This window comes from Agrilus planipennis, unplaced genomic scaffold (genome assembly GCF_000699045.2).
Source record: "Agrilus planipennis isolate EAB-ADULT unplaced genomic scaffold, Apla_2.0 scaffold6, whole genome shotgun sequence".
In the NCBI taxonomy this organism is placed as follows: Eukaryota; Metazoa; Arthropoda; class Insecta; order Coleoptera; family Buprestidae; genus Agrilus; species Agrilus planipennis.
Genome location: NW_020439302.1, coordinates 1,145,991 through 1,172,141, shown reverse-complemented (window position 1 = coordinate 1,172,141; position 26,151 = coordinate 1,145,991). Strand labels below are relative to the sequence as shown.

The 26,151-nt window shown below is 34.7% G+C and overlaps 1 protein-coding gene across 17 annotated transcripts in view; it reads right to left on the bottom strand.

Annotated features, from left to right (window-relative positions):
* LOC108732440 (zinc finger protein 37) overlaps positions 1-26,151 on the bottom strand; it is a 190,593-nt gene that overhangs the window by 108,777 nt on the left and 55,665 nt on the right. For 15 of the 17 annotated variants that reach the window (XM_025978372.1, XM_025978374.1, XM_025978375.1 and 12 more), the window contains exon 3: positions 24,473-24,584. The exons of 1 other annotated variant lie outside the window; for it this stretch is intronic. In XM_025978372.1, coding sequence (XP_025834157.1) covers positions 24,473-24,584 — 112 coding nt within the window. The remainder of the gene's footprint in view (positions 1-24,472; positions 24,585-26,151) is intronic. One more of the 17 variants, XM_025978380.1, reaches the window with a different exon arrangement.

Genomic DNA, 26,151 nt, shown 5'->3' with positions numbered 1-26,151 from the left:
TATATATATATATATATATATATTTAAACCCAGAAAAACATGATTTAAAATTTCATTTCTGTTGTTTTCAGTTCGTATAAAAAAAGGTCAGGTTCATTTAGTATATCTCGTACTTATCTACAGTTAATTTTAAGACTTTTTGCCAGTTAACTATGATTCTGTTTCTATTAAACTAACTTTTTATTTTAGTTCATTTGGTCTTTTATTACTGCAATTTTAGCCCTTATACCAGTCCTTATTAAATTTTAGACCTTAGTTAACATTTGTCTAGTATACAAGTTTCTGTTTATAGTTGAATAGTTTAGTTTAAATCCATATTTCATGTATACGATTGGTTAGCTTAGGCAGAAAGTACTATCCATTTTCATTAAAAATTAGGCTTTATAGTCGGTTGTTTTAGGTTTAAGATTACGTTTCTGATCTAAACTTTTATTTTAGTTAATTAGTATCCATTTTCAAAGTTTCGGCATTATTTAATGTTTGTCTCAATTAGCTTCATTCCCAATTATAATTTCAGCTTCAGCTGATGATCCTAAAATCGGTGATTTAGCAGCTAATACCAACCTTATACCTTTTTTAGGAATATTTGGAGTAATAGCAATTAAATTTATCATTGGTAATTTTGTATGATTACTAATTATGTATCTTAATACAAATATCACCTACAGCCTGCAGCAATTAAAAGATATTATAAAATCGGTATAAATTCTTTTATTTGTTACAAATGTCAAACGTATTTCTTTTTTTAAGTAAACACGTGAATACTATTTATACATACGTATTAATTCATTAAAATACCGCACCGTACTTATCATCACCTTTTCCGGTGTCTAGTTAAACGTATATGCGTAAATACAGACTTGTACAGTAATTGTTTTTATGAATGTGTGCATATATGTATAGGCTGGATAGTTAGTGCGTATAGTTAAATGTGTTTTCATTCGATAAGTTATTTGAATGTGAATATAAAACAATTCAATTTGGTCTACTTTAATTGTACTTAGTTAAATATCGTAGTGATACTTTTCAGCAAGTATTAAGTTTCTTATTCGATTTAATTGGTAGCAAATTGAGTATTTAATATTTTAGATTAGTACTTTTTAATGTGCGCCTTTTTTCTTTTTGTGTCAAGCTGAAAACATCTCCTGCTTCCGTGAAAACTATAGCCGAAATTTCAAAATCTTTTGAATAAAACGTAGCACCCCTTATAAGTTTTAAATAGCATTTATTGGACTATTTGTTATATGTATGGATTTCACTATATCAAAAGATGATGGCGGGCCCTTTGATGATAGCATGCAACAAAATATCCCTGTGTTTGGTTGTTAACTCGCCAGTAGAGTATGTAATAAAAAAATAAAATAAAATACCAATTAACGAACAGGTGAAGCAAGGCTGTATACACGATAATATATAACCAGTATAAGTAAGTGTTATAAAAAAAATTTTCCACAAGGATAAAATGCTGCCGTATCTCCGTCATCTGAAGTAAATAAGTGGCATGAACTTTACTTGTTTATGTCAGTATAAGAGACCGCGCAACGACTTACTACGTCCTTGTTCGGTGGTCGTTCGTTTCAAAACAACAATAACGAACCCGAAACAATACTCTTGACGATAATTATCGGTAATTAATTACCACACGAAACACCCTGTATATTTAACGAGCAGGCCGCGACAAAGGTCAATTAAAAGCTTTTCGAAAAATTAAACCGACATGTTTGAAACATCGAAAACACAATTCAGTGCAAATCGAATTAATAATAATAATTAGACATACAGGATGTTTCTGAAATAAGTAGCAAGTATTGAGGGATGCTAACTAGCTGCAAAAGGGAATCGCATGATGAGTTAAGCAGCGTCGTTTAGGATAAGAAAACCGGATAAGGTTGCAATTCGAAGCCGGCCCTGGGCGTGATTTTGCGAAGTATACTGAAAAATTGCGATAAGAAATTACATCGATGAAAAGTGTAAAAAGTGACGGTTGTGGAACGAGTAACTAGCCTGCTACCCATGATAATCTTTAGATGCCCTTTGCGATAACAATTAATTAAATAACTACTTTGTTAATTGCTGATGGTACCTCGACACGGTATTAAGAACACAAAACACAAAATAAATACTGTACAACACTGATTCCGCAATTGATGGAATAATGACGTCGTATTGCCGTGCGTAATCCTACAAGGGCCGGACTGTACTTTCAAATACGTTTTTCTCGAAAACGGTGAATATTGGAACCACTAAACATTACTTAATTTTCTTTTTTTTTTTTAAGTCCTATTATAAGTACGATACAGTTTTTGAAGAGAATATTTCCATAAAATAAAAGTCTGTTACCTCAACGGAGAGCCAAAACCAGCGGTTTCCAAATGGTGTTCTGCGGAACCCTGGTGTTCCGTGGAAGTGTCACAAAGGTTCCGCGAGATACGAAGTTTTTTGTTGTAGTAAAAATATACAAAATTCTGCGAAAAGCAATCATTCTGTATCTAACCAAAAACGAACATCTAATATTGAAACTCAAAAAGTCCTTGAAAGAATATTTTCTAGAAGAGTCGCCCAGTCACAGGGTAGCTAATGATTGCGAGTACAGAGTCTATTCACAAATCAAACTAAATCATCAATTTTAACTATGTCGGAGTATGAGAACTTGATCGATATTAAGAATACAGCCCAATTTTATTGATGTAAAATCAACATCAATCATTTTATACCAAAATATTTACACATTGTAGTAAGAGAAAGAAATGTAATCCATAGTTTCTTTACCTTTAGGTTCATCTAATAAGTGAAAAGGTTTTCGAATCGTTTTTGGATTATAGGCATTTATTAGCACATCACATTATCTTTTCTAGTTTTCAGTTTTACACATCTGGCGTGTATCAATTCGATATTATTTTGCGGGCTGTTTTGTCGTAATTCATAGAATTTCGTAATTTCTTACTAAAGGTACTATAAGTGATGATTTGGCAGATGGTGATATCAATTTGGAACTTCAAAATTCCATGGACCATGATACTGTAAACCGAAAACAATATCGATCTAATATTTTCGATTATCCATTTCCAAAGAGTTTAGAATTTTTTTAGCCGTATGTCGTTGTAATAATTTCTTGGCTCGAAAAGTGAAGGAAATGGTTTCGGATTAGTGCTATCTCTTTCATGATACGGCAAAAATGTATTTTGCATTTTACAAATAAGTTTGGAAAAATATTTTAAATAAAACACAAAATGCTTTTCTCCAAAAAGTATTTAAATGCAAAATAAAAATAGGTGTTTTTTATTTTGTATTTGCATTTTAAATGTTCGTATTTCAAATAAAATATCCCTGATTATACTACACTGCAATCTCTAACTACAACGTCAACATTATAGAGATTCATTTAAGTTATATCCATTAATTTGTGTACATACACGCACTCAACTTTAACTATTTATGGCATTTCTAATGGCATGTACGAACGTTGATGAAACGTGGATATGATCTGGCCATTTTCAACCCTTTCCCTTATCCTCCCCATCACGTAGGTACAGGTCGATAAATTTATCAGTTGTTGCTCAGTTGTGTCCCATATGAAAAATTTCAGTGAACATGTTCAGTAAACAATTGTATTGAAAATGTTATTTACCTTTGAATATTTACCCGGAGTTAAAAATGAAACGTGACGCAATAATTACTAATTGTAAGTACGTACTTCTATGTCTGTTTTTCATAAAATTTTTGATTGATTTCTACCTACGAATGGCATTAACGACTGAGCTTAAATTAATTTTATAAGTTGATGACTAATTCCTAAAGCCATAAGTGATTAAATGCACTTAATGTTAAAAGAGTAACTATCGGAAAGAATATCTGTGTGAAACACTCAAGAAGCTTTTAATATACTGGTTAACCATTTACGAGGGTGGATTGATAAGTTTCCGGCCTGACCAAGAAAAACAAGGTTTTTAAAAATTTTTTTTTTTTATTTCTCAACATAANTAATTTATTTATTAAATACGCTTGGAATTTTCATTTGATCTTGTTAATATTGATACTGTTTTATCAATCAATCCTAATTATTATCTCCGATAACAAGGACTCTATATTGATTAAGTATGAATAAAAATTGCAATCTGTTACAGTATTATTCGTACATACCTATTTACTGTATTTAAAAATAAGAGTACGTTTGCGATATTAATATTTAAAAAGTCTGAAATTGGATTTCTGGAGTCATTGACCAATCGCCATTAAATTTCTTTCGTTAAGTAGTTATGTGAGCCTAGTACAACGCGTATATTTAAAATTATTTATTGCATTGATGGTTAAATGAACTGGTTAGTTTGGAAATTGAAATTTGATTTTCATTGGGGAAAAATTTGCGAAAAATTTATAACTAAACATTATCCTCATTAGCGGTTTCCGTTTATTTATAGCAGGCCCGACACAATAACACATTTATGTAGGTTTCATATCACTAGACGAAATTACACATAATTTCTGTAATTACAATTTGAAGAACTCGCTTAATCTTATCGTCCAGTTCTACTTTTGCAATTGTCAGATAATATTTAACATTTTAGTTACCATTTGTTCATTTTCAACCAAATGGTCGCTAATCACAGCAGAATATTATCAAAAAAAAAAATATTTTGTTGGTAATCAGTTTGTGATATCTAAAGGTAATAAAGTCATCTGTTTTTTTTAAGTAATATATGTTACACTGTCTCCTGTAAATATCAATTTTCAAATATAGACTGCTTCCGAAGAAAATTCATTAAAGAGGAGGAAATGTGCAGTAGTTTTTAGATTATAAACAAAGTTAGGTACCCACCGCACCCTGTGATTCCATCATTTTGTCCACTTGTCTTAGGAACCCTTAAAAATTCCACTTGGAAATATATTTTCATGAAACTTGACACTCGTTTCGTTCATTGTCAATGATCGTCCCCAATTCGGTGGTGTACTCCATCGCAGTTCGCATTTAACGAAATTCACCGATAGATATTAGGTTAGGTTGGTCGTGACGTCACTCGGAGGGGGCACTTCCGAATTTTCACCTAGTCGCCCGATCGTGTTTTTTTTTCTCTTGTCGTTTTACCGAAGGGTTTTTCGTGTTTTCGTCCGAATCGTGGACCCTTTCGAGGCCGCAAGAACTGAACAGCAAAATGCACGCACTTTTGCTTTCCCGGTGTCGAATTGCGAGCGGCGATTATAGTAAATGCATTAAAGCGTACTTGTTGCAACGTATATTGCTGCATCCAATGCAAGTACGGTGAGTGCATAAGGTGGCCTTGTGTCCCATTCAAACCCTGGCTAAAGGCGTTTTTTAAGAGGGGGGGATCCTTCAAGGGTAAGTACAATGTACCGTCGGATGGACGACGTCTACATAGTCGCGGCGGTGACGACAACGATCATATCAACAATAATTATTATCTGTATTGCCCTGTTCGGACGAAAACGAAACCATTTCTCGTTTTCACCACGTCGAAAGGAAATTTCGTCCAGATTTATTAAAAAAAAAACTAACATATCATATCTTATAGAAGCTGCCATAAATCGGCATTCATTGCAGTTACCTGAGGTGTTCCTCAGGGTTCTCATCTGGAGCCTATTTTATTTATCAATGACTTGGCTGACTCTCTGGAGTACTTGAATGCACTGATTTATACCGATGACGTGAAATTGTTCAATAGGGTTGACAGTCATAGCGATGCATTCAAAGTTCATGCGGATTTAGATTTAATATTAAAGTGGTCAAAGCAGAATAACCTACGGATTAATTTAGGTAATACGTTTATTATTGTCATTTCTGGATGGTACTTCATTAACCCGGGTTGATGCGATAAAGAACTTGAGGAGAATGTACACGCCCAGCTTTTGTTTCGGGAATCACCTGCATTATATTGTTGCTAAGGCATATAAGACCCTTGGGTTTATAACCAGGTTATTGTATGATTTTAAATCTACGAATTCTCTGAGGCATTTATATGGTCTCCTTGCAACCAGGTTTGATCTAGCAGTTAGAGAAGGTACAACATGTATTTGTAACAGATCTAAGACACTACTTCGAACATGATTACTCGGATATGGAGCCCTTATTCAACCCAATCACTCTTGAATCTCGCAGTTTAAATCAGGATAATCTTTTTGTATATAAAATTAGGAATAATTATATTAAATCTAAATCCCTGAATAGTTTATTCCAAGATAGGCGTTCTAACTACCTACTGAGAGATCAGAGGGGATTGTTGAGTCAACTCATCATCATCATAATTATATATTTTACTCTTCGATCCCTAGATTACGCAGATTTTGGACCAAAAGATTTCAACTATTTTCGGCATCATTACTAACGAAAACGTTTTTGGACATAATTCAAGAACTTGGTAAAAACTTTTGACTTGGTTTTTACTATAGTAGAATGAAGATTCGGGCTATAGGGCCGTGGTCTAAGTGAACTATTGTGTCGAAACGTTTCGTCAGATACTGCTGCTGACATCCTCAGTGGTAGTGCTACGTTCACGTTGTCAACGCAGCAGTTTCCGGATTCCGGCCGTGAAAGCCTTTGTTCTTGTATTGGTTTTTACTGTTGTAAAGAATAATTTGGAAGGAATTGAGGAGACAGAATTGGAAATAAGCCTTGAGTCACGATTAGGGTCCAATGAGGAACCTATTTAATGATTAAAAAAAAATTATCATCAAATTATAATTCTAAATTAGATGTAATCATTATGTAATTACTAGGTCTCCAAAGGGATTAGGAGTTTGTATGTGAAATAAACTGACGATTCAAATGACTTGACCGAATTGTCCAGTTTTAACGCGTTTTACAGCAGGTAATAAGGTGGCATCTTCAAATGAATTCTTTGATGATGGAAAGCTAGGGGTTATCTCGTTTTTTTATTGTTTGTGGCAGCGTCAGTTTAACCATGTGAGGAAAATCTTAGGTAACGGACCATTTTCTCAAATCGCTTCAGTGACTTTTTTACTAGGGTTAAAAAAACATCAATTCTGCCAGCCAAGAATAAAATTTCCTTTTACGTTAGCAAGTGGTTACGAAATTTCAAAGGGCGGTTTTTTCAGTCGGTGTTCATTAAGAGCAGGTCTGCGGAAAACGAATTAATCGAATTATCTTTATAAAAACGGCCTGCTTCGATTGATTTGATAGTCGCAATAAGAAATTTTCATTCTTTCGGAATTTACCCTTTGAAATTGTTTAAGTGTTTACATAATTCGGTTTTCCTAAGTGATTTTTTTTGTTGCCCTTTCGAAAATTCAAGGAACTGCGTCCTGATGATTTTTTGATGCGGTAATAAAATTTATTTACTCTTTAAACAACCAAATCCTTTGAGGGTATATATATATATATTATGGAGAAACAGGGGTAAAAAGCCTCACCCATCTTTCGATCCATTTGAATAATTGAGTAATTTAAGTCCAATAAATGTAATTTAAAGCTTTGCAGGATATGTAACGCTTACTTCACATATTCCGTCGTGCGATATAGAAAGAAAAAAATGAGACAAGAAATGTGTAATTTGTATGTTCGCTGAGAACGCCTTTCTCTACCTGTATTTCAAACTTTTCGATAATACTCTTGAATTTTTGATTGTTGTGTATAAAACTGGTACAATAAATCCACCCAAAAAGTACAGATTTTATATGCATGTGTAGTGAAACTTATATTTATAGAACACAAGTCCATCATATAAAAACATCACACAAATTATACCCTTCATGGGAACATTGACAAGTTGAAAATTTGCATGTCTCTTAGTAGTATATTACGAAAAGTCATGCAATTTTTTTAATACCTATACACGTTTGTATATGGAGACGTTTTAAATTTGTATTGACGTTTTTTGAACGTCAAAAATACATTTTATGCTGCAGGAAAAATGCATTTAATTATTAATTTTTAATGTAATATATAATGAAATATGTATTTGTACTTAAACTTTCTTTGATTTTTATAAACGTTAATAATTGTATTACTAATTTTGTTTCTCTTTTTTCTCAGGTAAGTCTTCTTTTAGACAACGATCACAAAAAGGTACCAGATGTAATCTAAACGATTTCTAAGGAAAAGAACGGTAGGGTGAGATGTTGTTATTGTGTCTCTTATAAAAGTTACGAATATTTTGTTTCCGACACTTTTACACTTTTTGGTGTACCGCAAGGCTCATTTTAGGGCCCTGTTCTATTCATTCTGCGCAGTATATCTGCAGAATTTCTCACAATTTGCGCGCTTAAATTTTCTTCTTGGAATTATAACATGTATCTTCTTGTTGTAATGCGAGTATTATGTCGTAAGGTCTCGCGGGGGGACCGGTAGTCATTTGACATTGATGCAGTCGGTAACTTGCATATTGCGTTTGGTTCTCCGATCCCCCTTCGGGGTTCCCATCCGGGCCCCTTCCGTCTCCTCGGTTTATAAGCTTGAACTCGCTTGACCGCCCTTGCCTTATTTTTAAATCATGGCCAGTCCAAATTAAAATCTTTTTCAGCGACATGACAGTACTTATAATACAGTACACACACACACACATGCGTATACACGAGCGAATTCAGTTCATCACATCATCCGTTTTCATTGTGTACGCGTTTGTTTGCGTTCACGAAAAGTAAAGAAAGATGCAGCTGATGCGCTGGCGCTCGTTTTTTTTTTGCTTTTTTGTTTTCCGCAGACTGCCGCGATGTCCTTTACAATATTGAAATCCAGGCCTACGCGATTTGCGTGAAAGCTTTTGGGTATTCATTGGCCTCGGTTTTAATAATATAACGACCGGCGAATGTATGAAATGTGTAAAAACAAGTCCATACTCATAAATCTTTTCCTATTGGTTAGTTTAACGATATTTTGTCCGATTACTTTGATCCCAATTTTTAAATTCAATTTAGATCGTAACGTCACAAACGCATGGGCAACCAAAAAAAAAAAAATGAAATCTAATCGGTTATTTTTAATTTATATATGCAGAAGACGCTATAAATAGATAAGAGACGTAACGATGCAGAATCCATGGACTCGCTTGAAATTAATTGAAAAATGTTGTTAATAAACTGTTGTTGACCCTAATTATCTTGTTAATTTAGACGCACGCTTTTTAAGGACAGTTAAAAAGATGTGTAGACTGAAATGTATCTTACAATACGAAAATAATGTTCCTCGATATTTTATTGGTACAGGCATTATACATATGTCGTATTAGTTGTATTAATTTATTGTTATTAGAGTTTCCTTTGTAATATTAACGCCCTATAAACGGTTGTCGGTAGTAGGAATTGTTTTCGTTGTCTTGCCGTTGTTTGGGATGAAATTACAATTTAAAAAACAAAAGAAGGCTGCAGAAATCTAACAATGGGAAGCAAAACAGTATCAAATCGCGTTGGCGCTGCATTACGAAGCGAAGAATTTCGTTCTTCTTTTTTCGCCGCAGGTCACTCGATTTTTTAGCATGTAGTAACCGGTTTTTTACTGCTGGTTTTAAGTTCAGCCATTGACTCTGGTCTCGTCCAGCGCACTGCGATTTTACATTGTGCAGGTCAGTTATGTTTTTATTATTTTTATCGCCTTCTACTAACCGTGGTAAAAAAGTCGTCGTTCTTTTATCAGACGGCTGCGAATTGTTGACAAAAACAGCGCGCTCTTTTTCCCATTGCGCTTTGTCTTTTCTATCGAAAGATATACGCATATCGAAGTGGGTTATGGAAACAAAACGATGACAAACCAGCCTTCTTGATATTCCTCACTTTATACACACAAATAGCGACTACGCATATTTACGTAAGTGCTCTACAGGGTTCGCTGCACAAATCTTTCGACAAATTGCAATTTCTAATTTATTTTCGTCTATCGTTTTTACAACCACCAACATCCCTGATTAATTTAGTTTTAACGGTGACGTAAATGGCTCTAAATTAATTTTCCACAACAACCACATACCTGAGCGTCTACTAATGCAAAGCTTCCGTAAATTTACGGGTTATAAAATTACTCATGGTAGTTATACATACTGAGGTGATTTATTATTATTATCTTTTCAATAGTTGCTCTTGGTTACTCAAGCATAAAAGGTATGTGTACGTACAGATACCGATTCAAATGAATATGGTGCTTGCTTAAAATCGTTCAGCAGTCAGCAGGATTTAATTAGACTGCCTTGATGGGACAAATTATTACTAAAACCTATTCATACTGCATTCAATTAAAAAAAAGCGTAAGTGCATTGTTTCAGTTTAATTTTAATAATTTTTTCAGTCGTTAGAGATAGACCTATTTTATTTTATTAAATTTGAAATTTCTATAATTTGAAATGCATTGGTCCCAATGGTCAGGTTCTGCGAAGGTCTTCGACTGCAACCGCTTTTGTTAATTTTATTATCGATGCTCTTCAATTGTATGCAGGTTGCAGGAATTTCATAGCTTGAGCCAGTCATACTTTGTTGGGTTTTTCCCCGAATTGACTTTTGGCTCGTACTATTTTGTTGCATACCAGGTATTGATGGTAGAACCAGAACAATTTTTGATTTTGTCACATAATTTGGAGTCTTTCTTTTGTCTTTCTTCTTGTTAACTTGCGTTTTTAATTCATTTTCTTCGTTGTGTCTGTGGTTCTAAGGGGACATCCATTAATTATGTGAGCTATTTTTTGGTCATTTTAGACTCCTCCCCCCTCAGGTGAGATTGACGCTAAAAATATTTTAAACTTAATTTATTTTCATGTTCGGGAAAATAATAAATCGTTCAGGTATTGNATGGAGACTAGTGTACTTTTTATTTTAGTGGGCAAAATGAACACTCAAAAAAATTTTTTTTAGTATCTATCTGTAATATTTTATATTTTTTGAAGTTGACGTGAGATTTTCGATTATCCCCCCTGGTTTAAATGAGATTTGGTGAGATTTCGTTGGACCCTCCCCCCTATTCTGAACTCACGTAACAAATGGATGTCCCCCAATCCGTTATTTCATAGTTAAAGATTTTCCACAAAGTTTTTTCTTTTGGATGCGATATCCTGAAAACCAATATGACCCGTAACAAGAGAGAAGTTTAAATTTGCATCACCCTGTATGAAATTCCACGTTAAATACAGTTCTCTAATTAACTCCCTGTTCAACATCCAAACGGTCGATCGCATGGATGCGTGTAACGTAATAGAAACATACCCCATATTAAATTCAAATGAGGGTAGTTTTTTTGGCGGATTACTAAACACTTTTATTGTACGCGATCCACATTCGAGCACAATGAAAATTTAATCTCGCAATACCAAAAAAATAAAACAAATATGTCGAGCATGATTCGAGAATTTCTTTTAATTGGGGCCGACGAATATTGTTGGGCCCCCTCGTCATCACGATTTTATAATACAATTTTTTCATTTCGTTATTCTAGGCCCTACACATTCATACCGGTTTTTAAACAAACACCATGCCAAACAAGAAAGTTCCAAATGCATTATGAAATAATCATTACTTATAAGAGAGCATTGTAGGGAAAATAGAATTTCTTAGTTTGACGCAATTATTTGAGATTTAGCACAGTAGATATAATACATATACATATATCCAAATTAACCCTTGGTTTTAGGTCTTTAACGCTTTTGGTATTGTGACTTATCTGACTTCCTAAATCGAAAATCGACGATTTCTTCTAATACATTATGAAATTAAGTGTTAGCGGTTAGGTAAAACGAATTCTTATGTGAAACTTCTGCGTGAAGTGTTTTTCCTTATTGTCAGAATTTTCTTTAACTGGACCTCAGTTTTATTAATTATTTGACATTTGTTTCACTTTTAATATCATCATCATGGAATTGTCACTTTTGAACACGCACCTCCACTCTTTCCTATCCAATGTTCGCATTTCTCTAAAACTAAAACATCCCACATCCTTAACTAATGCCTGAGAAGATGTCCTACCAATCTATCTCGCACAAAAGTGACTTCTTTTTGTTAAAGGCAACTCAACCCTATGCTGTCTTATGTTTTATATCTAACTGCTCCTGCTCCATCCTGAGTTATCTGACTTCCTAGATATCGAAAATCAGCCGCTTCTTCTAAATTTTCGTCTCCTACCTTTATATTTTACTCTTCCGCTACTTTTTCTTCCCTTGCATACCAATGTAGAGAAAAATTTGATTGCGTTATTACGGTACAATTTTATTTTTATTAATATTAAAGCGAATCCTACGATTACATTTGTTTGATTATTACAGTTAGGTATTCATCCTATTACGCGTTTCACTGTTTTTTTTTTCGTGGTTGTTGTTCGATATCAATAAGGAAGTGCATTTATTGCGACCTGAGTGCCTCCTCATCATCATCATCATCATCAACAACAACAACATCATCCGCGTCGTCATCATCATCATCATCGCGATGATCAACATCACATCGTAGCTCACCGGCTCGAATTAAAAATTAAACCCGAGCGCTCCGAGTTCATTTCGCAGATTGTAAAAGTCGTTAAGAGAACATACAAATTTGCATTTATCGGCTGCCGATCAGACATATGATTACGTTCTCAACGGTTAACTCCTCGACTCGCCGTCTCCGTCTCTCTCCCGCTTTCGTTGGTCCAACTACTGGAATTGCATTGAAGTGCAAAAGAAACGGCGACACTCCTCGGAAAGCCGCTCCGCCGCCGAATATTAGTTTACACGGTCGCGGAATCTTAATAATATTCGTGTTCCAGAGCAATCAAGACGCATTCGTTCCGTTTCTATTTGGATTTTATTAAGAAAATTGAAACTGTGGACGTTGTTTTGCGTAAAACCCAGCTGGGTATGCTGTCCTCTTGGCCGGGGCCTGCCCCGCGAACCCGTTCTTTACGTGTTCCGCCCAAATAAAATCGACACCGTCACGGCAACCGGTCCCTTTTATTACTAGCGGAACAGGAAAAATAAACGTAATAAAAATTAAAATTCTACATAAACCTTTTATCCATCTAAACACTTAAATTTACTTCAAGTTAACCAGAGAAAGAAAATTAACTAGTGGTAAACAAAAGTGGGAAAAGCAACCCTTGCTTTCGTTAATAAGAGACCAAGACGATATGGGTAAGAACTATTGATGAAAACCATGGAAATCAAACTACTAGCAACATTTACTTACAATAAACTTCACAAATAGTACATGACCAGACGTAGGCATTGGGCAAAATTCCCGCCAAAAGAACTTCAAGCCCAAAGCCTTTGATACTGAAGGAGCTTCAGCCCTTGCAGCCCAATTACACTTTAAAACTCCCTAACCGCTTCAATTTTCAATAACATAAATCAAAAGCACTTAGATTCAAGTCCCTAAGCAACTTCAAAGTACTTCAAGCATTTGAAGCCTTCAAGTTATAACACTTTCATAAAAGCCCCAACCACTTGTTCATGAAAGGGTTTGAATTATGAAGTGTTTCTAAGCCTGGAAGCACATTTTCAACCAGAAAGATGATTAATATCAGTAGCCAATTTGTGGTTATTAAAAATGCATCAAACCAAATACAGAATCAATAAATTGAACAAGGTCACAGAGGCGTAAACAAAACTAAGAACAATGCAAAATTCACAAAATAAAGACTAAAACAATTATGTCTTGCTGTTGTTAAACAGTAACATTCGCCGTATCATCATCTTGTTGGTCATTTAAAACTTGAAATGAACCCAATTCTGATGATTATAATGAAAACCTTTTGTCGTTTTACTTCTATAAATGGACACCAAACTGTTAACAAATTAACCATGAAAACAGTAACTGCATGTTTGTATGAGTGACAAGATATTATTTGTCATTTTGACATAATCAAAATCACTATTCGGGATAAGTCAAAATTTTTGTCTAGTTTTAAGATTAAAACGGGAAATGTAAAAAAACAAGATGTTAAAATAACTGCAAGGAAATAAATCATCAATTGGGATTACTTAGTAAATTTACTCACAATGTCTAAAGAGGATAAGTGGGAAGATCCCAAATGCGCCAGTGTGTTTAAGAAATCGAATGCGGGCGAGGGGAATGAACCGAATTCGGCTAATGTGGAAGAATCGAATGTGGGTTCCACCAAGGATAAGCTCATGCAGAAAGTGACGGAAATGAAGGAAGAATTACTTGCAAAAGCTATGGTGGCAAAGGACCAGGCGACGGAAAAGCTTCAAGCTGTGGCAGAAAGTAGTAAAGAGAAAGCCGGGGAAGTCTTGTCCGGGGTGCAATTGACGGCGGAATGTTTTAAAGACAAATTGCAAGAAGTAAAAGATGATACGACAAGGAAGTTGCAGCAGGTTGCAGGAGAAGCGAAGGAAAAGGTGTGCGGAGCTCCTCCTCCTGGTGGTAGTCAAAAAAAATAAAATAAAGACGAAATCTCACATCAAAAATGAATTTTTAAATATTGTAACAGTAATTCGGATAAGTCGATAGTAGCATACGCTTTGACATTAACAAATGTCAATTTAAATAATTAAATTATGTAGAAGTAAATTAGCTATTGGACCACGGAGATTTTCCGTATTTTTTTTTAAAAATGCCTGTACAATAAGAATGCCAGATGACGACAAGACGTTAAAAGAGAAAACCAAAGAAGCAGCTAAAGAAGTAGCGACGACTGCAAAGGAGATAACGCAAGAATTCATGGATGCCTCAAAGCAAACCGCCGATGACATTAAAAAGAATGCGAAAGATATGAAAGAAAAAATGGACGATAAAGCTAAAGATATTGCTGAGGCATCAAAAAAAGTAGCCGAAGATGCTAAAAAGGGCGCGAAAGATTTGAAAGAGAAAGTAGATGATACGGCTAAAGAAACCGCTGACGCAATAAAGGCCAAAGCGCAGGATATGAGAAAAAAATAAAATGTCTCATGTACATAATATAAACCTTATCTAGTGGTAAGAGGTGACATATCTATGCATAAAACAATAATTTTTCTGTGACATTTGGAAAATAAAAATTAAAAAAGTGATCTGAAAATTTATTTTTGTTATATCTCAATACTGGTCAAAAAAATTAAAAAATAAAATGGATAAATTTATAACAGCGAGAAAAGTGGTTGCTCAAATAAAAGCTCAGGCGTTGAAATCACAACAGGAAAATGAAAAATCTGGCGTGCACAAGAAAGATGGCGAAAAGCGGGAAACTAAGGAACAGGGAGCCCCACAAGAAATAGAAAAGAAAGCAAACAAATGAAAATTATTATGGACAAAAAGATACTAAAACAGTTCGAAGCTGCCAATAATACAGTAAAAGAAATTAAAAAGGAATATATAAAACAAGAGAGAGACGGAGAAAATTCGAATGATCAAAGTCTTGATCCGGACGCAGAAAAAGAAAATAAAGATGACCATAAGAAAAACAAAAATGCAGTCCAAACAGAAAGGGACACTATTAAATAAAAACTCGGTACCAAACTGTAACAAGTATTGAGGTAATAAACCAATTGTAACTTAAGTTTGATTCATTCATAAAAGTGTGTAAAAAATGATTATCATTTTCTTTTATAATGTAAATTTTAGGGAAATTAAAATTTGGACCAACATTTAGAAAAAGTAGATCATAAACATATGCTAGCTCAATTTTTCAAGAAGTTACAGTCATTTCACGCAGAAAAGGCAAATTTAATATCGTTCTACCTCTACCCCACCNCAATAACCACGTCTTTATTTTGATATGATAATATCGCCCTTAGATATAATTTCCTTTTACCAATTATTTATCGTTACTTACGCTATTGTATTATGAACCGCTAGTAAGCATGCTAGAGGTGTCACATCTTCACAACTCTAAGGCAATTAAAAAGGAGATGGTCCCACGACAAAACATTGTGTATTTTGTCCGAGTTTTTTTCTGCGTGAGAAGGGTTTTCCGTTTACTTCCACATAGTCCGAAGGGCATCACGCTGTTTTGTTATCATACGAACCCCTTTGTTCATGTTTTCTTTCTTAAGTAACGAAGAAAGGCGACGGCCACGTTACTTACATACCTGCCCAGCGTTCATTTGCATATTAATATAATTTGGGGTTAATTTTTTGCTTGAAACAATCGCGAATCGACGGGAACTTTCGACCCTCCGCGTAGTCGAGAGGGCTTTGAAAAATGATACGCATACATTAGCGTTTTTGCTTGTCGCCATTCAGCTTCCGTGTGAATCTTTTTTTCATTCCGTGCTGTTCTTTAATTATTAAACTGTAATTGTTAACAACTGTCGGTCGGTCGGTGTACGAACTGGTTTTCAAAATGCAATTGTTAGAATAAAGAACAACTATCTATTGTTTCTAGGATGTGCCGTGATGAAAGCTTTAACAATAGGGCTCAAGGACTACACGATTTTTAGGTTGGTACGACTTCGCTCTGATTGTTTTTTAGTAAATAAAATTGAAAAGTCCCCGGCCTAAAATAGTAAAACACATTTTTTTTGCAAAATTCGTTTTTTTTATTCAACATAATTCCCTTCAAGGGTGATACACTGATTATAGCGATCCTCCAACTTTTCGATACCATTTTTGTAGTACGATTTGTCCTTTGCTTCAAAATAGGCCTCAGTTTCGGCGATCACCTCTTCATTCGACGAAAATTTTTTCCCAACGAGCATTCTTTTGAGATCTGAGAACAGGAAGTAGTCGCTGGGGGCCAGATCTGGAGAATACGGTGGATGCGGAAGCAATTCGAAGCCCAATTCATGAATTTTTGCCATCGTTTTCACTGACTTGTGAGACGGTGCATTGTCTTGGTGAAGCAGGACTTTCTTTTTCTGCAAATGCGGTCGTTTCTCGGCGATTTCGTCCTTCAAACGGTCCAATAACGCTATGTAATAGTCGCTGTTGATGGTCCTTCCTTTTTCAAGGTAGTCAATGAAAATTATTCCACGCGCATCCCAAAATACAGACGCCATAACCTTGCCAGCCGACTGTTGCGTTTTTGCACGCTTTGGAGCGGGTTCATCGTGTGCAGTCCACTCCGATGACTGTCGATTGGACTTCGGAGTGAAATGATGGAGCCATGTTTCATCCATTGTCACATATCGACGCAAAAACTCGGGTTTATTACGCGTGATCATCTTCAAACACTGCTCTGAATCATCAACTCGTCGTTGTTTTTGGTCAAAAGTGAGCTCGCGCGGCACCCACTTTGCACAGAGCTTTCTCATACCCAAATATTCGTGAATGATGTGATGTATACGTTCCGTTGATATCTGTAGAGTGTCTGCTATTTCATTCAATTTCAATTTACGGTCATTCAAAATCATTTTGTGGATTTTTTTAATGTTTTCGTCCGTAACAGCCTCTTTTGGGCGTCCACTGCGTTCACCGTCTTCGGTGCTCATTTCACCACGTCTAAACTTAGCATACCAATCCTTGATGGTTGATTTTCCTGGGGCAGTGTCCGGAAATTCGTTATCAAGCCAAGTTTTTGCTTCAACTGTATTTTTTCCCTTCAAAAAGCAATATTTTATCAACACGCGAAATTCCTTTTTATCCATTTTTTTCACAATAACAAAAGTTGCTTCACTAAAAATGCTATAATTCACAAACTAATGATCCGACAGCCGTCAAATTTATAGACGCGTCTTTTGAAGGTTAGGACTAACTGAAAATCATATGGATTTAGTTCTGGTGCCGCCATTTATGTGTCAGGCCGGGGACTTTTCAATTGACCCTAGTAGATTATTAAAGATAGATTCTGAATGAAACTTAAGTTTAAATACAATTGTCAGCCATCAGTTTTATTGCTTGTTCTAACGTTCAAATAGACACATCCCTGAAAGTGTTTGTACATAAATGATTGAAATATTAGTGGTAACTAGATTGTTAGTGTAACAAAGATACTATGTATAGAATTGTCGTGGTTACGTGATTACTTCAGCTATTTATTGTCTACTTACCCTACCAAAATCCCAAGAAACTGGCCAGGAACCCAGCCCCTTGTTTATAACCTGTAATTTCAGGGTAATTTCTAAATAGTGACATGAATAGAATAACATTAGTACATGGTATTAAGTGGGTAACACATTTTATAATTGTTTATACTGTAGGTTTTTGTTTTTTTTTGTGGAAAATGCTAAAAATTAAATCAAGAAGTTATTGTTACTTATATAACAAAATTTTTAGTACTTACCCTACCAAAATCCCAAGAAACTGGCCAGGAACCCAGCCCCTTGTTTATAACCTGTAATTTCAGGGTAATTTCTAAATAGTGACATGAAGAATAACATTAGTACATGGTATTAAGTGGGTAACACATTTTATAATTGTTTATACTGTAGGTTTTTGTTTTTTTTTGTGGAAAATGCTAAAAATTAAATCAAGAAGTTATTGTTACTTATATAACAAAATTTTTAGTACCTATTCGCATTCTATACTCCTTGAAATATATCTAGTATGAAGAAAAAGTTGCTATTGAATTGTCTATTAAAGGACCCTGCTAGATCCTTATATAAAATGACCCTCTGTCAAATTCTTTGAAACTTAATTTATATTCTGGTAGTTCTCGACGTAAAAAAAAAGTCGTAAAAACTGATCTTTCTGAAATATGTTCCGTAAGGATCTAGCGAGGTCCTTGTTTTAATAATAAATTGACGTCCTCCTTTAAAGGCATCTGTTATAAGAACAAATCATCATCAGGATGTCCCCTGCTCATTTAAAAAACAATTCACCAACAGGACTAAATAATAACTCATGAATTACACCTTAAAATCGCTAAGATTTCCTAACCGCTGGGAATTTTCCTTAAAAAAAATATTTTCCACCTCTACTACACCAATAAAATAACGCAATCTAGCTGTATAAGTGCGTGAAAATTTTTGATATCGATCTACAGTTAATACAGGCTTCACCAGGACGAATTTGCAGTAACAATTCCTTGAAAGTTCTTAATTTTTCGTGTAAAACAGTAAATACTTAATAGTTAAAGTGCATTGATGGATATCAGAAAATTGTGGAAAGTTGGTTTTGAGTTTACACTCTTTGTAAAATATCGATCGGTAGCAGGTCTTGGCGTATTCTCTTTCGATGGTACGCGCTGGTACAAAATGCGTATGAAACCAACGAAATCGCTAGTTTAGCATTTTTATCATTTCGAATGTTGCCGTGGCTATATGGGGATTGAATCTACACATGGAAGCACAACTACACACACGTGCACGTAGAATATACACGTACCGTAGGTCATGTAATCAAAGAATCGATCATAATTGCCAGGGAATTATCGAAACAAGTTTTTATTATACCTACGATGTTCCAACAGGATTGCATGTTCTAATTGTATAAACAGTACTGACTTATATCGCTATCGCTACTTGCAATTCTACCTCTAGGGTCGCTTTTAAAAGCGGCTAACTAATGCTTAGGCAGATTGTGATACATGTAGTAGTGTGTTACAACTTTAAACGAATCTACATCGTCGACTCGGTTAGGCAAGTTGGAAATGCAGTAAAGTATGAATACTTTAGTAGCAGCAAATACCCGCTAGATGGCAATATACTACCTATTCTTTCACTTATACTTCCTCATGTAGACAAAAATATCTATAATCAAAATTTAGAAGGGAGTAACTATTAATTTTGAATAGATCCTGGTTAAAATAGTTCGTACTGTATAAAATTACTAAAATCTATTCATATAAAATGTATATTTCGGTTCAAAGAAACAAAAAAGATGTTCATTGTAGGTAAATAGCTGAAAAATAAGCGAGGTACTTTTAACAATATCGTATTTTTGCGCCGCAGGAATGATGAATGAAGACTTTTATTGTAACAATAAATCAGTTCAATGGCGACACTTAAATGTAACCGTTATTTCCTCAAAACAGGAAAAAAAGCTATTAGAAAAGATACGAGAACCGTTATAAATCATTTATATTGTAACACTGACTATAACAGTACCATTTAAAAATAATTATCTATTATTACTATTATAAATTAATTGGATCAATAACGATACTCCTTTGGTAAGAAAACTATCTTAAAAATTATTTTTACAGTTTTCAAATTATACTAAGTTCACTTGCGATCAAAGCATTTATCATAGATCACGTTTTTCGGAAACAGAATTTGTTATTTTTTGTAGTGCTCTTTCACTCTTTCGTAGTGTTAACGTCAACCTTGGACTTTTTGATATCGGCGCCAGATATTAAAAAGCAATAAACTCAAGATTTGCGAAAAGTCCATAAATGCAAATGAACAAGAATTTTCTAAGAAATCGTAAAAATTACATGGCCCGTGAAGGGTAATGATCTAAAACCGCAAAATTTTAGGGAGAACGCCTACTGCACCAGCTTCCCTGCCACTCTAAATAAAACTTTAAACCGATCAACTTCATCGAAGCAACAATACTAATAATAAATATTTTTATCACAAAAGTTTATTATAAACAAAACAACCGACGCATTAACTAAAGGGTTTGTGGGTCCAATGTATTTTACTCGAATTAATTATAGAGAGAGAGAGATAACTTTAAATAAGATGGAAGAGGTGTTGGCAAAACAATATTGTATGAAAACAAATAAATGTCAATGAAAAAAAAAATATTAAAAATAAGAAGTGACTGATTTGAGGTATCTATGAAGTTAAATAAGTCAAAACAGAAGAAGTAGTAGGGATATAAAGTAGAGGATAGCGCAGGGTCGAGTCGCCTTCAATAAAAGGAAGTGACTTCTATGCTCATGAATGGTTAATTAAGAAATTCGAAAAAGATTGTTAAAGGTGTATGTTTGGAGCGCAGCGCTGTACGGGTGCGAAACACAGACGGTGGGCGCCGTGGAAAGGACAAGCCAGAAGCGTTCAATAAAAAGTATGGGAGATACGTTAATAGGACACCTTCTCAGGCTTGAAGGTCTAGTCAGAGACATATTAGAGTCAGAAACAGGAGTTAGGAGGAGTAGAGGTAGACCTAGATTAGATTACTGTTCACAAATAGTTAAAAATGTGGGATGTTCTAGTTTTAGGGAAATGCGAAGATTAGCTGAGGATAGGAAAGAGTGGAGGTGCGTGTCCAACCAGTCTTAGGACTGACGACCTTATGATGATGATGAATTATATGAGAAAACTAGTAATTTTATTAGAGTAGTCAGTATGTACCCTTCATGGATCCTATTTTCAATCCCATTTTGACTTCAACCTTGAATTAGACCCTTATTCCAACTTTATTATTCCAATCTTTCTCAAATTTGTTTTATATCTCAGCTGCTCCTTCTGTCCTGAGTTATCTGACTTCTTAGATATCGGAAATCGGTCACATGTTCAAATTTATCGTCTCCTATCTTTATATTCACTCTTTCCCGACTATTTCCTTTTCATCAAAACTGATGTATTGTTTATTGTTTTTTATGGTAATAGAAATAGCAGATAGATTAATCAAAGCCTGCACCGAACCGGAAATAACTAAATAAAGGCTTCTGTGCATCGTTATTCGTAAATTTGGCAGTTTTGTAGTCTCATGATACCTATTGTCTATACAAACGATTGAAGTTGCATCTTTTTCTTAATGAAGCAGCGCGAGTGCAATTCGTAAGCACCGGATTAAACGACCTCTTTAAAAACCGCACAATAAATAACGCCTCAACGGTCGCGTTTTTTGACTGTCGCTACTTCCACTGCCATTTCCGGCAATATTTTACCCCTTTAGCTTTTCTAAATCAACACGTTGATCGCCGGATCCCAGAAAAAGACGATTAAACCCTTTTTGCCTTGAGTCGGAGAGGGTTGTTGTTCGTAAGACAACTCAACACTAACTTTCTACATTAGACAAAAAAAATATGTTAACTTGCAGGAGCATTAAATATTGTTCGAGTATGGAAAAAGCTTCAACTAAAATGGAAGCGGTACTGACAGATCAGTACTGTATGAAAATAAATAAAAGTAAAACTGGTATGCAAGGGAAGAAAAAGTAGGGAAAGAGCGAATATAAAGATAGGAGACGAAAAATTAGAACAAGTGGCTGATTTTAGATACCTAGGAAGTCAGATAAGTGAGGATGGAAGGAGTAGTAGGGATATAAAGCAGGGTCGTGTCGCCTTTAATAAAAAGAAGTCACTTCTATGCTCGCGAACGGTTAATTTAGAAATTTGAAAAAGGTTGTTAAAGGTGTATGTTTGGAGCACGGCGTATACGGGTGCGAAACGTGGACAGTGGGAGCGGCGGAAAAGAAAAGGTTAGAAGCGTTCGAAATGTGGTGTTATAGGCGGATGATGAGGATATCGTGGGTAGAAAAGGTTAGAAATGAAGAGGTATTGCAAAGAATAGGAGAACAGAGGACTATGGAAGTCAATAAAAAATAGGCGAGATAGGTTGGTAGAACACCTTCTCAGGCATGAAGGTCTAGTCAGAGACATATTAGAGGCAGAAACAGAAGTTAGGAGGGGTAGAGGTAGACCTAGATTAGATTACTGTTCGCAAATAGTTAAGGATGTGGGATGTTCTAGTTTTAGGGAAATGCGAAGTTTAGCTCAGGATAGGAAAGAGTGGAGGTACGTGTCCAACCAGTCTTAGGACTGATGACCTTATGATGATGATGATGGAAAAAGTATAATTTTTTTTTATTAGGGAAAGGACACTGAATTCTACGTGTTCTCTTCGGCGTAGTAGCTAGTGGAGGGACGAGAAATACGAGAATTATTATCGTGTTTAAAAAGGCGACCTTTTTTAATCAAGGCAAACGGCCCCGAAAAACTCACTGCTGTCACCCTTTGTTTGCCGAGTAAGTCAATTAAATGTTGCGAAGTGTGAAAATCAAATTTTTATTCTAAATAACCTTCTTATTGACGTCCGTTCCTATAAAAAGTTAAATCTCTTCGTTCTGACATCCTTCAAGGACTCGAATCCTTTCAACAACAACTTTAAAAACAACCGAAGTCAAGAGTTCTAAAAAATATCAGTAATGAATAATAACGAAAAATTATTTACTTTATCAATACACGTTTCGTAATTTTTAAGGACAATATGAAGGGTTCCTAATCATAGGCACCCTCTTTTTAAATCACAATATTTCACTTGCAGAATTGCATCCCTTCATTGGAACGAATGATCTCCATTTTATATAAAAAAAAAAAAGAAAAAAGAGTGTGCTCCAGATTGTCCGCGTTTACTCACTAAATGCACCCCGCGGGGTCGAGTGGTGGGTATAATTTCCTTAAAAATGGGGTGCCGGTTAGGAGGGTGTCAATAAGTATTGGTTTTGGCAAAGGGGAGAGAAAAAAATGCGCACCCCAACCCGGCCGATTATGATGCATATATACGTTGAACGATTGGGGCAGTTTCGAGCGGTTAAATAATAGAAAGATTCGGAAGAAATCAATAACGAGTTGATTCATGCAGCCACTGCATGTGCGTGCATGGCCCACTGCAAATGGCCGAACATAAGTACAATAATCGCAATGACAATAATGGAACCAAATAAAATATACCGGGTGTTCATCGTCTACTGTCATAAAGTACAGGCACCATGAAAGCAAATCTGTTTCCAACAAATTGAAAATTTTGAGGTTATGAAGGCTCCTAAACAATTGCCGTTTAAAAGCGAGACCAATGCCATCTAAAGAGATTTATCACATTAAATTGACTGATGAGATTCCGCCTTTAGTTTTTAATATGATGATTTAATGATTTAATTAAGTTTGATTGAATATTAGCTTCAACAATTGATTTATTTATTATTGATAATAAAACCATCCAATATAGATGCACCCTATTCTTGAAATTATCAACGTTATGTTATCTCTAGACACAGCCTATTGCAAATACATAAACCGTTAAAATTTCTCGTCTTTTTTTTGCGATTACTTGTAAGGTGTTGTATGAAAGGTGTTCAAGTGTTTTATTGTTATAAATAAGATACTTACCATAATCTAAAATTGACAATATAATTCCAATACCCCAAGTGTCATTTCAATACCTTTACTTATTATCATAATCAGTTAATAGGATAAATATACATTCAGGCATGCAAAACTAAAAGAGCAATAATAATCAAAATACGCGGAATATTGATGAAAGGCAATAAACATGATGATAAAAAAGGCCTGGACTACCACCACAACAACTACAATCTCAATTTTCAGTTTTAGTCGCGAAGAAGATCATGAACAACTGAAATTGTTTTCATGTATCAGAAGAACGAACCAAGGCCTTCTTTCTCTGACAACTTCAAATCAAACAAACGGAAACGAAATAAAAAAGTGATGATAAACAGTGCCGGCTTTAAGGGAAGCGAGAACTATGCCTAAAATTTGAATAGAGGTTTCCCTTAAGGTTGTTTATTTTCTATTGAAGATGATAGTTTAATAGGAAAATAAATATCAGTTTTCTTATTTTCAGTTTTTATATGACATTATCATTAATCAACAAAAATTATTTTTTAATTGGAAAATGAGCCCTGATATCTATGATTCTTTAAGACCTGGATTTATAGCCTCACCCCCTTAAAAGAAGGCACTGATGATAGGTATCTATCTAATAATAAAATTGAATGCTAGGAGGAAGGAAAACAGAAGGAAATAAGTAATAGGACGATACTATACACGATCGAATAGAAGCCAACTCACTCGCTGCAGCGTGGTCCAGCATTCTTCGAGAGTCCTCTCCGATATGGCCGAAGAAGAACTCCTTTGCAGTTGATTGAAATCCGGCAGCGTTAATTAAGAAAGTAAAAGTTTAATATACACAGTTAATTAGTAGATAGACTAATTACTAACAAATACTACAGACATACATACATTACATAGTACATAATTATATTTTAACAGTAATAACTACGCATTGGTGGTAAATTGGTAATGTACTCGACTTGGTGCATTAGATAATTGATTTGAGGATTTCTATAAGTATGGATCGATTAGAAATATCTAATGAAACAAACGAATTTGATAGATAACCGCGTCACGCTCCATTCAATGTCATCAGCATTGAGGTTATTATTGATCGATTGACAAATGCCAAACGGGTTTTTTCAATATTGGGTTTATGTAAATGTACGATAGTTGGGTCAGTAGCATGAGCAGATTTAAGAAAATTCTGGCCCACGAGTCATGCTGCTCAAGGCCCTTTTATATTAATGCTTTATGACCCTGGCTATAAAGCAAACGGGATTGTGTGTAGTGTAAAAATTGTATAGTCCATAAAACATCAAACATCAAAATGAGATAAATCTGGTGAAAACATGATCAAATTTTGTTTGATTATTCATAAGCTGTTATGAGTTCGGTAGTTTTGGGTTTTAGACGTATGTTTGGTCTGACAATGGTATCGTAGCTGTTGGCCTCTCCTGACCACAAAAAAAAATATTTTGAACTTGAACTACTCTTACTCATAAAAAAATTAATTTCTTAATAATTTTTGCTATTTTTAGACTATATATGAAGATGATCTTAAATTGTAATGAATTTTGTTTTATTTATTATCTTAGAAGTTTGTTTTCTTAATTTTTTGAATTGAATTTTATTTAAGAAATTATTACGCGTAGATAAAATATTATGGGAAGGGTAGACGTGATATATCCTTCCCTCTCGACAGTCACTCCGTTTCTGAACCTTTTCTGAAGAAATCTCTGACCAAATGGGCAAAGAAATGCGACGAACTGAGTCGACGCCGGGCGTCGCGGGCGTCGATGTGCAGGTGGCGCCAGCGTTCCTTAAAAGTTGAGATTTTCTGATCATCACGCGTGTTTGTTTTGACTCGACAACGAAGCGTCTACATTTTAAGATAGTCCTCGGAACACATTACAACTCTAATATATAAGTGTATGTATCTTTTAAGTCATTGAATGATTAGAAATTTAAGGTCCGATGATATAACTTCAGATTTAAAGAGATAGATTGTAGATTTTCTGAAATTATTATTGCTAATAGGCATGTAAAATAAATTTCAGTGAGGTGTGCTGACAATTGTTATTATTACATAACGTTTTAATATTCACCTAATTATCATTTCTAATATCTAGTAGGAATTCAATTAAGTCTGTTGATTAACTTTCTAAATGTGTGTGTTGTTGAAAATACTTATGCTTTTCTTCTATGGCATAGAAATACAGTCCGAATTTTCTTTATTCTTATTGTTACAATTATATTTGTGTTCTAATAGACGTTTCATAAAATTGCGAATAGTTTGTCCGACATAACTCGAGACCAAATCCGCATGAAATTAGAAACTCGAAAAGTTTGATTTTTCATTATATTTATCAATTTTGATGGTATTATTTTCT